Below are 13,627 nucleotides of genomic sequence, written 5' to 3'. Positions count from 1 at the left end.
CAGAGAAAGGTAGAAATGATAAGTATAATTATATACTACTAATTACACCTTTATGTTTTATTAATTTCCCACTATAATTATATTATCTTATATATATCTATGATCTTCTTACTATGTTAGTATTTATATTAATTATTGGTATATATAATTATTATATATTTATATTTATTAATATTTAGTATATTAATTTGATGGAGTCACATAAGAGGGCTCTATTATATACAGTTTCCCTCCATTTATATAAATATATATGGATGAAGACTAGAATAGAGCAGACTTAAGCTCCAGGACTGAAGAAAACTATAAGAATAGATACCAAATAAACCTCAAAATTTATTTGTAAAGCAAGCTAGTAACTACTTTAACATTTATAGTACCTCCACAGAGTTGTACTGAAACTAAAAACAGTATGTACTTTCTTCAAGAAAACAACATTGTGGTTAGTAGCGCGTATATGGTGTGTTTTTTGACAGCATCCATATAATAACGATTAAGGTTTAGATAAAGACACCAAAGGGATGCAAGGTTTAAAAAAATAAAAAAATAAAATAAAAATCTCCAAGTAGGCACTGGGACTGGAAAACGAGGGACAAGTGCGACAAGATGCATCTTGTAACTGGGATTAATTTCATTGTACTCGTTTGGAAATAGTTGTGACATTGTGGGCTGGGAGTGTTATCTAATATTTTGCTTTCCACCCTATGTATCCAATAAAGGATAGGACCGAACATTAAATTTCCCAGTTTAACTACCCAGAAATAAAAATCTGTGCTATATTATATTGTCACGAGCTAACAATTACAGGGACATAGTTTGAATCCATGGTTGCATTACAGTTTTAGCACTAGGCTATTTTTATGAACAGAAAAACAATATTCATCAATTTTGCTGTAATCATTTTACTACGGAGCACTGTGCCCAATCAAATCGACGAACCGGTTGAACTCAGGCTCAGTTCTCCAAGTTTTGCAAAAACCATTACTATTCCCTCCGTTTGCAGACGTGCATTGGAGCTGGGATTGGCCTGAAGCCGGAAAAACGTATACCGTGAGATCGCAGAGTAAATCTATTTTCATATAAGGGGAAGAGACTGGCCACTGTCTCTCTGCTTGTATCTCTATTGGACCAACAGTTTTATGACCCATGCACACTCACTTCAGTAATCGCTATTTACAGGAAAACATGAGCTGTTTTTATAACTGGAAAGCAGATTACTGGTGGACTGCCTGGTTTGCTTGTTACCAAGACCACCAAATGGTTTTAGGAGGGTCTTAAACAAATGCAGCCCCTTTCAGGCCCTTTTAGTTGGATCTGTAATGCAATGTTCAGAGATATTATGCCGACTACAGTTTGATCCATTATTAAGCTCCAGTGACCTTGTGACCCAGACTCTCTCCGCAATGACAGTTATCTCTTCTTAACTTATCTAACATGATATTTACTGTGAAGATGATTTTTGTTAATCTCAAATACAAATGCAACTAGTTTTCCCAATTATATCCCAATACTGTGGTAGATACGAAAAGCTAACTTGCTGAACTGTCATTCTAATCAGCTTTTTGACAGCTCTTAGTTGGAACAAACACCTTCCACTTGGCTTTTACGACGATAGATGGGACAATACATTTATAATGGGCCCCCAGAAAATGTAAACTCCTTCTTGCCTATTTCAACCCAACACGTTTACACAAAAAGCAAGACAAAATGAGGATGAAAAACCTGTGAGTTTACTTTAGGTGTAGTACCAAAGCCAAAACCACAAGGTGTCACACTAACACTTTTGAAACAACTTCAGGTCACCCTGCTGTGCGTCCACAATCCCGATCATGTCCTCACAAGTAATACCAAACAATCACTTGTGTTCCGCCTAGTCTCTAGGCCAGCGCGGGATTGCTAAACTAAAGGTCAGTAACGACGTTCTCCCTCCACTCTTTACTTGAAATATTTTCCATTTCATGGCACTGGGAGTGGTACAGGGGAGACTATTTCGCTACCTTTTTACCTCACATTCTATCATCTCTTGTACTCGCCTCTAGCGCTCTATTTACCTTTCTTACACGATAAAAGATTTCACAGCGACAGAAGCGCCATTCCTATGAATGAATGTATAATATATTAGATTGCACTGTTATAGATGCAAACTAACCCAACAGTAGATATTAAGAAAGAATAATTGCAAATCAGGGTCATCACACCCAGCCAACAACATACTTACCACATCAATCAATCTCATCAATGTTAATATAAATATAATAGATGTAACACTAACCAGGGGAATGTTTTTCTGTACAATCAGGACGATGATAGATGATAGAGGTGATAGATACTTATTATTTATCCCGGAAGGCGAAATTCAAGCATCCAGTAGAGCTATTTACAAAATACAAACATACATTAAACATACATTAATCTAAAAATTCAAAACCACTGACCTTAAGAACAGAATCAAAAAATATCAGTGCCCGCTTGTTAAAACTTTATATAGATACATTTTTTGATAATACAATTTTTATGGTTTTACCTTAACATATTGATATGCTCAGACTATCCAACATTTAAATGGTGTTTTTATTATTGCAGTATTGGCTACTTTCACTTCTAAGTAAATTATTCATCTGGGAATTACCTCGTCCACCTCACTTGCTTGTAGTTTTTCCAGCGACTTTTCTTCAATCCACATCTCAGCGCCTTTAATTTTTAGGCTACCTTTTAATCCAGTTAACGAAGTTACCGTTACAGTTACCGTTTAAAGAAATGTTACACATTTCAGTTTCTGATGTGAGTGTGAATTCTTATGGAGAAAATTGTGTAGTTATATTATTGAACTACAATAACAACCACTGCTAATGGGGTGCTGAGGGCTGGACCCAAGTACAAGCACAGACTGAGACCAGCGTTTGGAACAGCGTCAGCGCAGTTATTTGTCCAAACAAACTTGGAGACAGTCAAGGGGGCGAGCAGGCGCCAGAGGCGAGTCAGGACAGAGCGCATGTTCAGGTTACCTGGCAGGACGACCGAGAGCAGGGCAAGCAGGGTCAGAAACCACAGAGATAGCAATCCGGGGGAGAAAACACTTAGGAGAGCCTTCTGCATGCTGCTAAAGACAACTGGCAGAGGACTGAGGGAGGGAAGAGGTGGTTTAAATCAGGTGATCGGGAACACAGCGTGGAAGGTGGGTGCACTGATGGAGGCAGGCATGTGATCAGGAAAAGTTACTGGCAGAGCTGGCAGTACGATGGACAAGCCAGGAGCGGATTATGACAAACCCAGTTAATTAGCAAACACTGAAATCTAAATTAATTAAACATTCTTTGCTATGGAAGCTTTGCCTTTGGTTCATGTACAGCAGTCTTTCCCATTGTCAGGATAATTAAGCTAATTGTCTGTGTAGTGTTATCCAGGTTCATCCTTGTAATGTACTACCACTGGATGATCATATTGCCTCTCCAATCAGTCTTTGTAAACATTTTTGGCTGCCCCAGATGTGAAAAGTAGCCCGTGGTCATTTGAAGGCAACACGTCTTCTACTGTCTGATCCCAGGTGATACTTTAGGTCACCTTCTTCATTTTTCATGGGCATTAAGCAGGACAAATGTGAGACTCACGTTTCGTCCCACACCAGTCTGGACATTAACCTCCAGGGCTGACGCACTGCAGCGGAGCAGTCGCCGTGCAGTTACCTGTCATAAATCTTTATCTCCTTGAATCATTACTCGCCCTCTCTGTCATGAGACTCTTCTCTACAATCTTAATGATAGATGGGAAAATCCAAGCAGAGCAGGATTGAGCTAACTAAGCATATTCAGATGCTGGAGAATATGGCAAAATTATTATTTACCGGTGCATACAATGTATCCTAAATGCTTGACTGATTCACCAAGATATTAATTATAATGGTGTATTTGATATATTGAGAGCTGGTCATCAAAAACGCTCCTTTAAGCCACCCTGAATAATTAAACAAGACCAAAATGTCATTTGAATAATTGAAGAGTTTTTAGGAACAAAGCCCTTCTGCCACAAACTATTAATCAGGATCACATGAGTTTCTTGTTATATCACTAAAAGAGAGTACGAGAGAAAATCTGTTAATGTGTAACATAGTTTTATACTTCCTGGCAACAGCTGACATTTAAATACTGCCATAAACACAGACATGGAGCTGCTGATATGTCTATATATGGAAGGTCTTTCAAGAGATTTCAGATATTTATAATACAGAGATTGACTGTCTGCTCCCTTTGATAACTGACATTGAATGATAAGGCTTGCAATAATTATAATATATTTTGGTTACTTAATGAAAAGACCAAAACCAACAAATATGTTATTCTTTCTCTATCAATACTTTCCCTGTCTCTCTGTGGGTTCCTACAATTATATATATTTTAAAATCAGGTCACAGCTGTATAAATTATTATTTTTAAAAGACATAGTAATTTTCTAACAGATGTTTCAGAAGTAAACAGTCTATTCGTTGGGGGACTATTTTCAATTGAGTATTTGCAGCAGCAGGATGGTCAATGTGCGATCAAGTCAAAATAAACTACAGCGGTCATGTAATGAAGGAATAAAATGCTTTGCCTGAGTAGAAAACTTTACAGCTCATCTTGTGCTACCAGTTTCCCTCCAACCCTGTAAAGATTTGCCCATGCATTATTTTTTCATTATAGAGATATATATTATAGGAATTCTTTTTAAAAACATAACATTTTAAGAATACCAGTGTCACCCAGTGCAACAACAGTCTACCTTACTGATGTGTTTCTGGACAATGGAGGCCCAACCCTGTCTCCTATGAATTACATCCATATAGTACTATTGTTTTCCCAATTATGTTGCTGACAAATGTAAACTCTGCCTGGATTATGTTCACAGGCAACCAAAGTCGCAGATACGTTACCGGGGTGGACGGCAGGCGTACAAGTGGAGGATTGTGACACCCGAGTCCAGACTAAACATCCAGACTCCTGTCTGTAGGCAGCAAAAGCACTTTGGTTAAGGTAAAGGAAAGACTGTGGGTAAGGGAAATGTTATTAAACACACTTGTGTTTTGTATTAAACCAGACCACAATCTTTCCCTAAACTTAACCATAACACTGTTGAATGCTGTAGTCTCTACAAGCAAATATTGAATTGTGAGATTGAATATTTGGGTGGAAAACAAATTAAATGTGTTATCAATGTTAAGTTAATTAACCTTAGATTCCCTTCAAAAGGTATTAATAAATGTATTAATTACAATTAATAAATTTCTAGGTCACAGGCTATACTTGTTAGTAGGTTTTGATCTTTTCATGGGATTTGAATATATCAGTTATGAGGAATAACTGGGAAAAGATACATTTACTGTTATAGTATTACCCGGGTATTACCCAGTTGATTCATGTGTTATCTTGAAATTTGACTCAACAATATATGGGCGGATGCCTCAGTGATATCAAGGAGCAAATGAAACTAAAAATGATAAACAGAATGACTTCTTTTTTCCATTTCTGTTTTATCACACTGTGTCAGGGTGCCTGATCCTCTATCACCCCCAGTGAGAGGCAGGGTGAGTCCACCTGTCTGTCCTTCATCTTCTCCAGTACTGAGTGAGCAGATGGAGCGCCTCACAAGCTTAGTTTGTCTGGTGCCAAAAATATGCCGCTCATTTGTCATAATGCACACTTCTCCCGTTGGTGAAGATCTTTTGCTTTTTGATTTAATCACATCAGCTCGGTAGTCAATAAAGAAGCTATAAAAGTAATGCAAAACCCATGTCTGAATGTTCTTGGTCAGCAGTCAGGAGAGTCAGGGCACAGAATCAATGGCTCAAGTAATACTGTAGGTGAGCCCAGCTGAACTTTGATCAATATTAAACCCATGAGGATTGCTTTGCCACTCAATATTATACCTGCTGTGCTCCAAAGAAGCACTGTGATCGCACTTTGATCAAAAACGTAATGGCAAGGTCACTGCAGCAGTCATCCAGCTCCTGATGAAACCGTGAGCTCTGTCCTGCATCCACAAGCGTTACCGTCACTGGAAGAAACAGGAGACTTTGGAGGGATTTAATACAAACACAAGCTGCCCAGTTCCAAGTGACTTTGCCCTCTGGAGGGCATGAACTACAGTACACAGGCTGCTGTCTGTGCAGCTCTGAAATTGGCTCATAACGTGTCCACTGACAAAACAGTAACCCAATCTACTCATATGAGACTCACTGTCTGAGCTTTTCGTGTGACACCCGCGCATTGTTTCCCCTTAAAGCTTGGCACAGCTCGTCACTGAGTTGGAGAATAAAGGAAAAAGTCATGCAACTGAGGTATTTTTAGATCCATTAAGGGTTGCAGCACAGTCTGCTGTGTCACAGTCATTGGACCATCTGCTGGTCTTTGAATGAATTTCTTGGGGTGAATCTTTATCAAAGGCAGGATGGATGTGATCTCTTAGTGGAACACCCGATGAATTATAAATGACAGCCTCACATTGGTTTTGACCTTGCCAGGGCCACCTGTCTGTTAAATGCTAAAATGCTATCAGGCCTCGTCTTTGGTTTATCACTGTAAGATCAGTGATCAGCAGGGCAGAAGGGCGGCCCGCTGACCTGACCGTTAACTAGTGACAAGGCGAACAGGCCTCTGAACAGACTGATAAAACACAGCCAGTATATTTCAGCAGGAAACGGTTTTAACAGCTTCGTCTTACGGAGGAAGGAATCAGCCCAGAAAATATAAAATCACAAGCATGGCATACACAAAATGTGCAGAGATTGAAAGTAAGATATCGTTTTAACATTTTGACAGAGAATATGTCCTTGATGTGACTGTATGAGACAATAAAGCATCAAGTGAAACAGCCAGCTCCAAGCTTCGGAGGCCAAGATAGATAATCTTATAAATGATTCATTTGGTCTGCATATTTAATTTGGGTCTTTTGAAGCTATCACAGTCGAAGGCATTGTCAAGCTCACAGCACTAGAATTTATCCATCTAGTGAAGAGTTGTGCAAATAGGAAGAAAACACAAATTATGCTTGAAATACATTTTTTTTTAATGTATATCCTGAACAACAAATACTGCCCAGTATGTCAGTTTTCTATGTGTTGCATTTCTCCATGACTTCTATTTTTAGCCATGCTGAATCCTCTTCATTTCATAATTAGATAACAGGCTTGTAATCCAGAACACACAGCGAGAAAAGTCTGCTCTTCCAGTCTGCCGTATACACCATCACATCATATATATAAATTAACTTGGCTCCTTTTCCCTCTTGTGATGTGACACAGTCTTAGACAGGACTCACTGGGGTGAGTTTTTGGATAGAGAGCACTAGAGAGGAAAAGAGAGGGATGCCATCATGATATCAGTGCAGAGAAGCAGCAGTAGGCAGGCGTTAATAACAGCTAACATGAGGTGATAATGAGGATTCAGCCCCAAAACCATACACTGAAACTTACACCTCAATTCGTCACTATTTTTCTTGAACAGAGGAAGTTTAAAAAGTTGAAATTTGCTTGATGTTTAATGTCACAAGTGCAATCATCAGAGCGAAACTTTGCACAGTTAGAATACATGTTTAATGAAAGGCACTCTTTACAGGATAAATAAAACATTGCAAATTATGACATTGCATACTGTACAATGTTGACACATACAGTAACAGTCCTCAAATATTAAGTGCTTCATAACATAGTAAAGTGCTGAGTACCAACGTGACTAACTGATGTCACCTTATTGCATTTCATTTTAATTACATGTATTGCTCTTTCCATTGGTGGAAAATACAACGTATTTGTTTTCCACCCACACCTCATCATTATTGCATATTGTAGGATTATTAGAAAGGCATTGATTGTGTTACAACTACATCCACTGCCATTTCTATACAAGCTGTATTTATATGTATAATAAACTCACATACAGTACATTTTCAAGATTGGAATGTGGCATGCATACATGGTACCAATTCATTTTTCTGATGACACACAAATATCATCATTTCACAGATCCAGCTGAAGTATTGGCTTTCCCTATCACATGGAATAAATTGGTCATTACTATATGATTAAAATACTATAATATATTTTGCTACAATAAATATGTCAAACTTTCAGTTACTGATAATAAGAGTTGAACCTCATTTCGGCACACTATGCCATGCAATACCAACAAGAGAACACAGGTAAATGGAGAAATGTTCAGATAAAAGAGTGCAAAGTTGTTGTTTTTGGTCTTTGCCCTCTCCTTGAATCTCTGTCTGATCACAAGTATATACCTCATCTCACATTTCTATACACTCTGATAAATGTTTTGCCTGCCAACAGCTGATGGTGTAAAGCTCCAAAAGTGCTTAAGAGATATGTGGGAAAAAAAACATTCAGTGCAATGATATGGTTTTTAAAGGGTAAATTCACATTATAATAACATGTGAGAAGGTGACTGCATATACAGCTAAATCTGCATAATCTGGTGAAAAAATCCAAATAATAAAAATTAAACCATGTAGATAAAAATAACCTGTGATTATAAACGCTGAAACTGCTGCATGCAACTACTGCATGTACTATAATACAGTGAGTTTTAAACAGTTTCATGGTTTTGATTTATATTTTGCAGCCTATCTACAAGTCTAATCTCAGAAGAGCTAACGTGCCAGCTAATAATCACACAGATATTGTTACACTGTGTCATATGGAGAAGTGCTGCTGGCTGAGCATTCACAACTATAGATTTGCTGATAAGACAATGTGTGCGCTGATGTCCTCTTGCCTTACACTGGACAAATTCTGCCCGACCTTGAAAGTCATGCCAAGTTCTACCTAGATTTTGCTGAATATGACAAAGTATGACTAACATGGAAATGTGTTGTAATATGAGCTCAGAGTATACTTCCAGTTTAAATGCTACGATTATCAAAACCGTTTTTGATTTCTTTTGTGGGATAAACTTACTGTGATACAGACGTTAAGGACATTTTGGTCAAATTTACAACTTTCTCTGCCTTTCACTTGTACAATTCTCTACAAGGAGAACTTTCTGTAGTACAAATGAGCCATCACCTTTTTTTCTTCAAATTGCACTGGATGAAAGATAATAATTGTACCTTTGAGTTCTTCTCATCAAGGTTAGCTAGTAGTTGCTGAGTTGTGTTAATTGCACTTTGACACATCCACGAGCAGACAGACAACTTGTGTAAAGGCTGTCTCACTACACAGTGCCTATTAATACTGTTACAATATGCACAAATGCTGTCATGTTTGGAGTACAAAATAGTGAGAAAGATAAACTGCTATCACTCAGTGCATCTTACTACTGGATATGTTTGTTTGTCCATGTGTTCATGCCCTTGATATAAATCTTTAGTTTCTCTATCAGTGCATGCCATTTTTCTCATTCTGCCAGGTGCCGTTACTTTTGTTTAGTGAGGGTGTGCTTCCATACTTGTTTGCGGCTGACATTTTCTGGGCAGCCTCTGCCGCTGCATCCATTATCTGCTTCTCCTCCTGCTCAGTTTCTCGGTGGTAAAAATAGTTAAAGTTAGAGACGATGACGGGGACGGGCAAGGCAATGGTCAGGACACCAGCAATGGCACAGAGGGTACCGACCATTTTGCCTCCCATTGTGATGGGGCACATGTCTCCGTATCCCACAGTGGTCATTGTCACCACAGCCCACCAAAAGCCATCAGGGATGCTAACAAACTGCGTCTGGGGCTCATCCACTTCTGCAAAGTAGATGGCACTTGAGAATAGGATGACTCCTATAAAAAGGAAGAAGATGAGCAGTCCAAGTTCCCTCATACTAGCTTTCAAAGTCTGCCCCAAGATCTGAAGACCTTTTGAGTGCCGGGAGAGCTTAAAAATTCTGAAGACTCTCACTAGACGGATGATTCTTAGGATTGCAAGGGACATGTTCTGACCAGAATTCATATCATCATCAGGGGTTGTAGCTAACTCTGTTCCCAGGGTTACAAAGTAGGGAATTATAGAGACAATGTCAATGATATTCATGATGTTATTGAAGAAATCACTTTTGCTGGGGCACACCACAAAACGTACACCAACTTCAAAGCAGAACCAAATGATGCAAATAGTCTCCACAATGAAAAAGGGGTCTGTTATATACGCCATCACATCTTTAGTGGCGGAATGAGGAGGAGAACTGTCTTGGGTCCCGTTGAGGATTTGAGTTAAACCCGTGACAAAGTCAGTGTCCTCCCTGAACTCTGGCAGAGTCTCTAGGCAGAAGATGAAGATGGAAATGACGATGACAAACACAGAAACTAAAGCTACCGATTTGGCTGCACTGGAGCTTTCTGGGTATTCAAACAGGAGCCAGAATTGTCGTTGGAGTTCATTGGTAGGCAAAAGGACCTCTGGCTCTTTGACGAACCCTTCGTCTTCGCGGAACTGCTCCATCGCTTCATGACCCAACTCATAGAAAACAATTTCATTAGCAAAAACATCTAAGGGAACATTGGCTGGTCTGCGGATTCTCCCCCCTGACTGATAGTAGTACAGAATGCCATCAAAAGACGGGCGATTTCTGTCAAAAAAATACTCGTTTTTCATTGGGTCGAAGTAGCTTATCCTCTTCATGGGATCACCGAGCAGTGTCTCTGGAAATTTATTCAGGGTGCTGAGCTGCGTCTCGAACATCAAGCCTGAAATATTGATAACAACTTTCTCGTCTTTTTCTTCCATGCAATGCTTTTCAAATAAATCTTCATTCTCATAGCAATCCTTCGCCATCTTACTGAAGACGCTGTCAGTGGGAGACTCACTATTGATGAGGAGCTTCAGATTAGAGATCAAACTGGCACTGCTGGAGTTTGCTTTAGTGGTTAGAGATGGAGGAGTGGACGGTGACAACCCTTCTTGACCAGACTGATGCCCACGTCGTCCTCTATGTGGCGACTGGTGGGGAGAAGTCAGATGGTGGGGTAAAAGATTCTGATCGGGGGCCTCCGAGGCAGGTGAGGTCGGGTACCCGGAGTCACTCGGGTCTCCCAGGTTGATGCCGACATCATCCATGTTCTCAAAATTAACAAGTGGCACCTCCATCCCCTTTCTTGTCGCTAGCCACAGCTCTGTCTATCAGCCTGGTTCAACTGCAAGAGACAGAGGGGACACCAGAACCAGTGCCACGCTGAAGATGCTGGCAGGGCCTTCCTCCTCCTGATTATCATTCAGGCAGCTGTACACAACTTTTGGATTCAGTCCTCTGTGTAATCTGTAAAAGAGGGGGGTAAAAAACGCAAAGTTGAGTTATATTTTGTTAAATAGTGCAATACCATTTTGTTGGTAAAGAGATTTTTCTGTCAACTCCTGTTTGCATCAGCAGAGAACTTGCCATCTGATACTGTGCTTGTACAGTTATTTTTTTCCTCCTAATTCACTCCCATGACTTAAACGAAAACACAGTCTCTGCAAGTTTGGCTGTGAAAGTGCTTACACAAGGTATGGATAGCAGTATTGCTGATCATGTGCTAGAAAACTGAACATGTTTAATTTCTTCATCTGAGCCTTCACATTTGACTGAAATTCATCAAAAAACATTTATTCCACTCAATAAGTGTTTGCCAGTGTTTACCGTCTTAGTTAATCCATCCTAACCCTGTTTGAGGTAGTCTACCAGAATCACATTTATTTTATCTCTAAGTAGCTGTTTATCATTCCATTTGTCTGGTTCGGACAGGTAACCAAATCCTGACACACGCTTTTAGGCTGCAACCTTTGTGTCCACTTGACACCGAGGGCCCTGCGCACTGAGAGAGACTCATCTGGTTCTATTTCCACTTGCATTGTAGCAGATAACGTAACAGTCCAGGATATAGGATTGAATCATCTTATGTAAGGACATCATGTAAGGGCTTATGCAAAAAATAAATGTATTGATTGTGCCATGTCAGCAAAGAGGGGTTACGCAGTCCAAGAGAAAGGACAATTGAAGATGCAGAGAATTGAAAAGTGCTGTTAGATCTTCATCTTACATTGATTGTAAAAGCAACTTCTCGTTGATAAATTGCTAAAATCTTCCCACTCAACTAATTTAAACTGAGCTCACTTTAAAAGCCACAACAGATTCAATAACATCACTACCCTTATCAGACTGTACCACCAAAGCACACACAAATACATGCAAATATATCTTTAATTAAGTGTAAAGTTTAGATCCAGCTGTTTGCAGATGTCCGCACCACTCACCCGTGTCCCCGGCACTGTAGAAGTTGTTGTACCCTCTCTACCCTGCTTGGCAGCTCTGCTGTGCTTCCCCTTCTTTCCTTCAATCTCTCCCTCATCCAAAGTCACAATCAAGAGTGTCTCTAGCTCTATTAAAGCTCCCACTGGGTAATTTAATACCCTAAACGAAACCAGAGATGGCAGAGGTACCCACACGCACTCACAAGCGTACACATGCACACGCACACAAACACAGGCAAACAAAAACACATGCAGGAAACTCACTGTATTTTGTCTGTGGGGGTCAGCTGGCTTTTTTCTTCCTGCTCCCTCCTCCGTCAGTGGCATAAGTGAGGACGGTATAGGTAGCTCTCTGATAGGAGATTTACTCCGCAGGAGCCAATCGCTGTTTGATGTGAGGAAGGGAGAGTGGGACCCACTCTTTCCCCCTCTTTCCTGCAGAGTAAGCATCCACATGCAGGATCATCCAATACACCCTCACCTTGGGGATTATACTCTATTCTTCCCCTGTTACCGTACTTGTCAAAGCTTTCAATACCTGCAGAAGTGCACATCTGCCCAGGGGATTCAGCATTCTTTTGTTTATATCCTTCGTAATACTTGCTGACATGACATGATATTTCATCTGACAACAATATTCTAATTTATTGACATTTTATACAATGACACAAATGTTTTCCAAATATTTCCTGAAATCTCCATCTAACCTTTCTTTTGTCTTATAAACAGCCCTGTATATCTGTGCTAATGCAAATCCATAAAACATATGGCAGTTCCTCTTTGGAAAAACAAGAATTATAGGCAGTACACTCGAATCAGTTTTATTGATAAATACTATTCTGGGCACACATTTCCCCTAGAGGTGTTATGTATAGATTTGTGAGAGGGTTCATAGAGTTGAGAGATAAAAGAGAAAAAAAGCCCTTTTCCAAGATAATCCTGCAGATGTGTTGGTGTTTTTTAATTTCTGTTGTCCCTGCCAACTCTACCACCTTTGCGCCTGCCAGCTATTGAAGGTTTGTCAGATTAATAATGTAGCTCTCTGGCTGTGAAAAATTGTGACAAGACTAATTAAAAGGTTAAATTCACATTAGAAAAAGGCTCCATTTCCTTTTTTTAGGTCTGAATTCTCCCGAGGAGCGAAAACTTTAATCAAAGTTAATCTTACTTTCTCAGAAGGGCGGCCAATTTGGCATCATAGGTTGAATATTGTATTACCTGATAGATAACCAGTTGCCTGAAGTCGGAAATCATTCCCTCATCTCACTCTCGTCCTGCTGCAGCCAGGAGTTGGCTGTCTGCAGGTCCCCTCTAACATTGCGGCGTGAGCAGCACTACTGCAGGCACATGACTTCAAGGTCACAGAAAACTGTTTTGAGACTTTACAGCCCACACTTTGCTATACATCATCACACACCATCACCTCCAGGAATCTCCTAA

The 13,627-nt window shown here is 39.8% G+C and overlaps 1 protein-coding gene across 1 annotated transcript; it reads right to left on the bottom strand.

Moving 5' to 3' along the window:
- Positions 1-9,355: 9,355 nt before the first annotated feature.
- Positions 9,356-11,047, bottom strand: LOC118328476 (potassium voltage-gated channel subfamily A member 10). The gene has a single exon (XM_035662224.1). It carries the CDS (start codon positions 11,045-11,047, stop codon positions 9,356-9,358), a length of 1,692 nt encoding a protein of 563 aa, XP_035518117.1.
- Positions 11,048-13,627: the final 2,580 nt, after the last annotated feature.

This window comes from Morone saxatilis, unplaced genomic scaffold (genome assembly GCF_004916995.1).
Source record: "Morone saxatilis isolate NCDOM2014 unplaced genomic scaffold, NCSU_SB_2.0 Contig18, whole genome shotgun sequence".
NCBI classification, from domain to species: domain Eukaryota; kingdom Metazoa; phylum Chordata; class Actinopteri; family Moronidae; genus Morone; species Morone saxatilis.
Note: the sequence above shows the minus strand (reverse complement) of the source record. Positions and strands in the feature narration are given on the sequence as shown.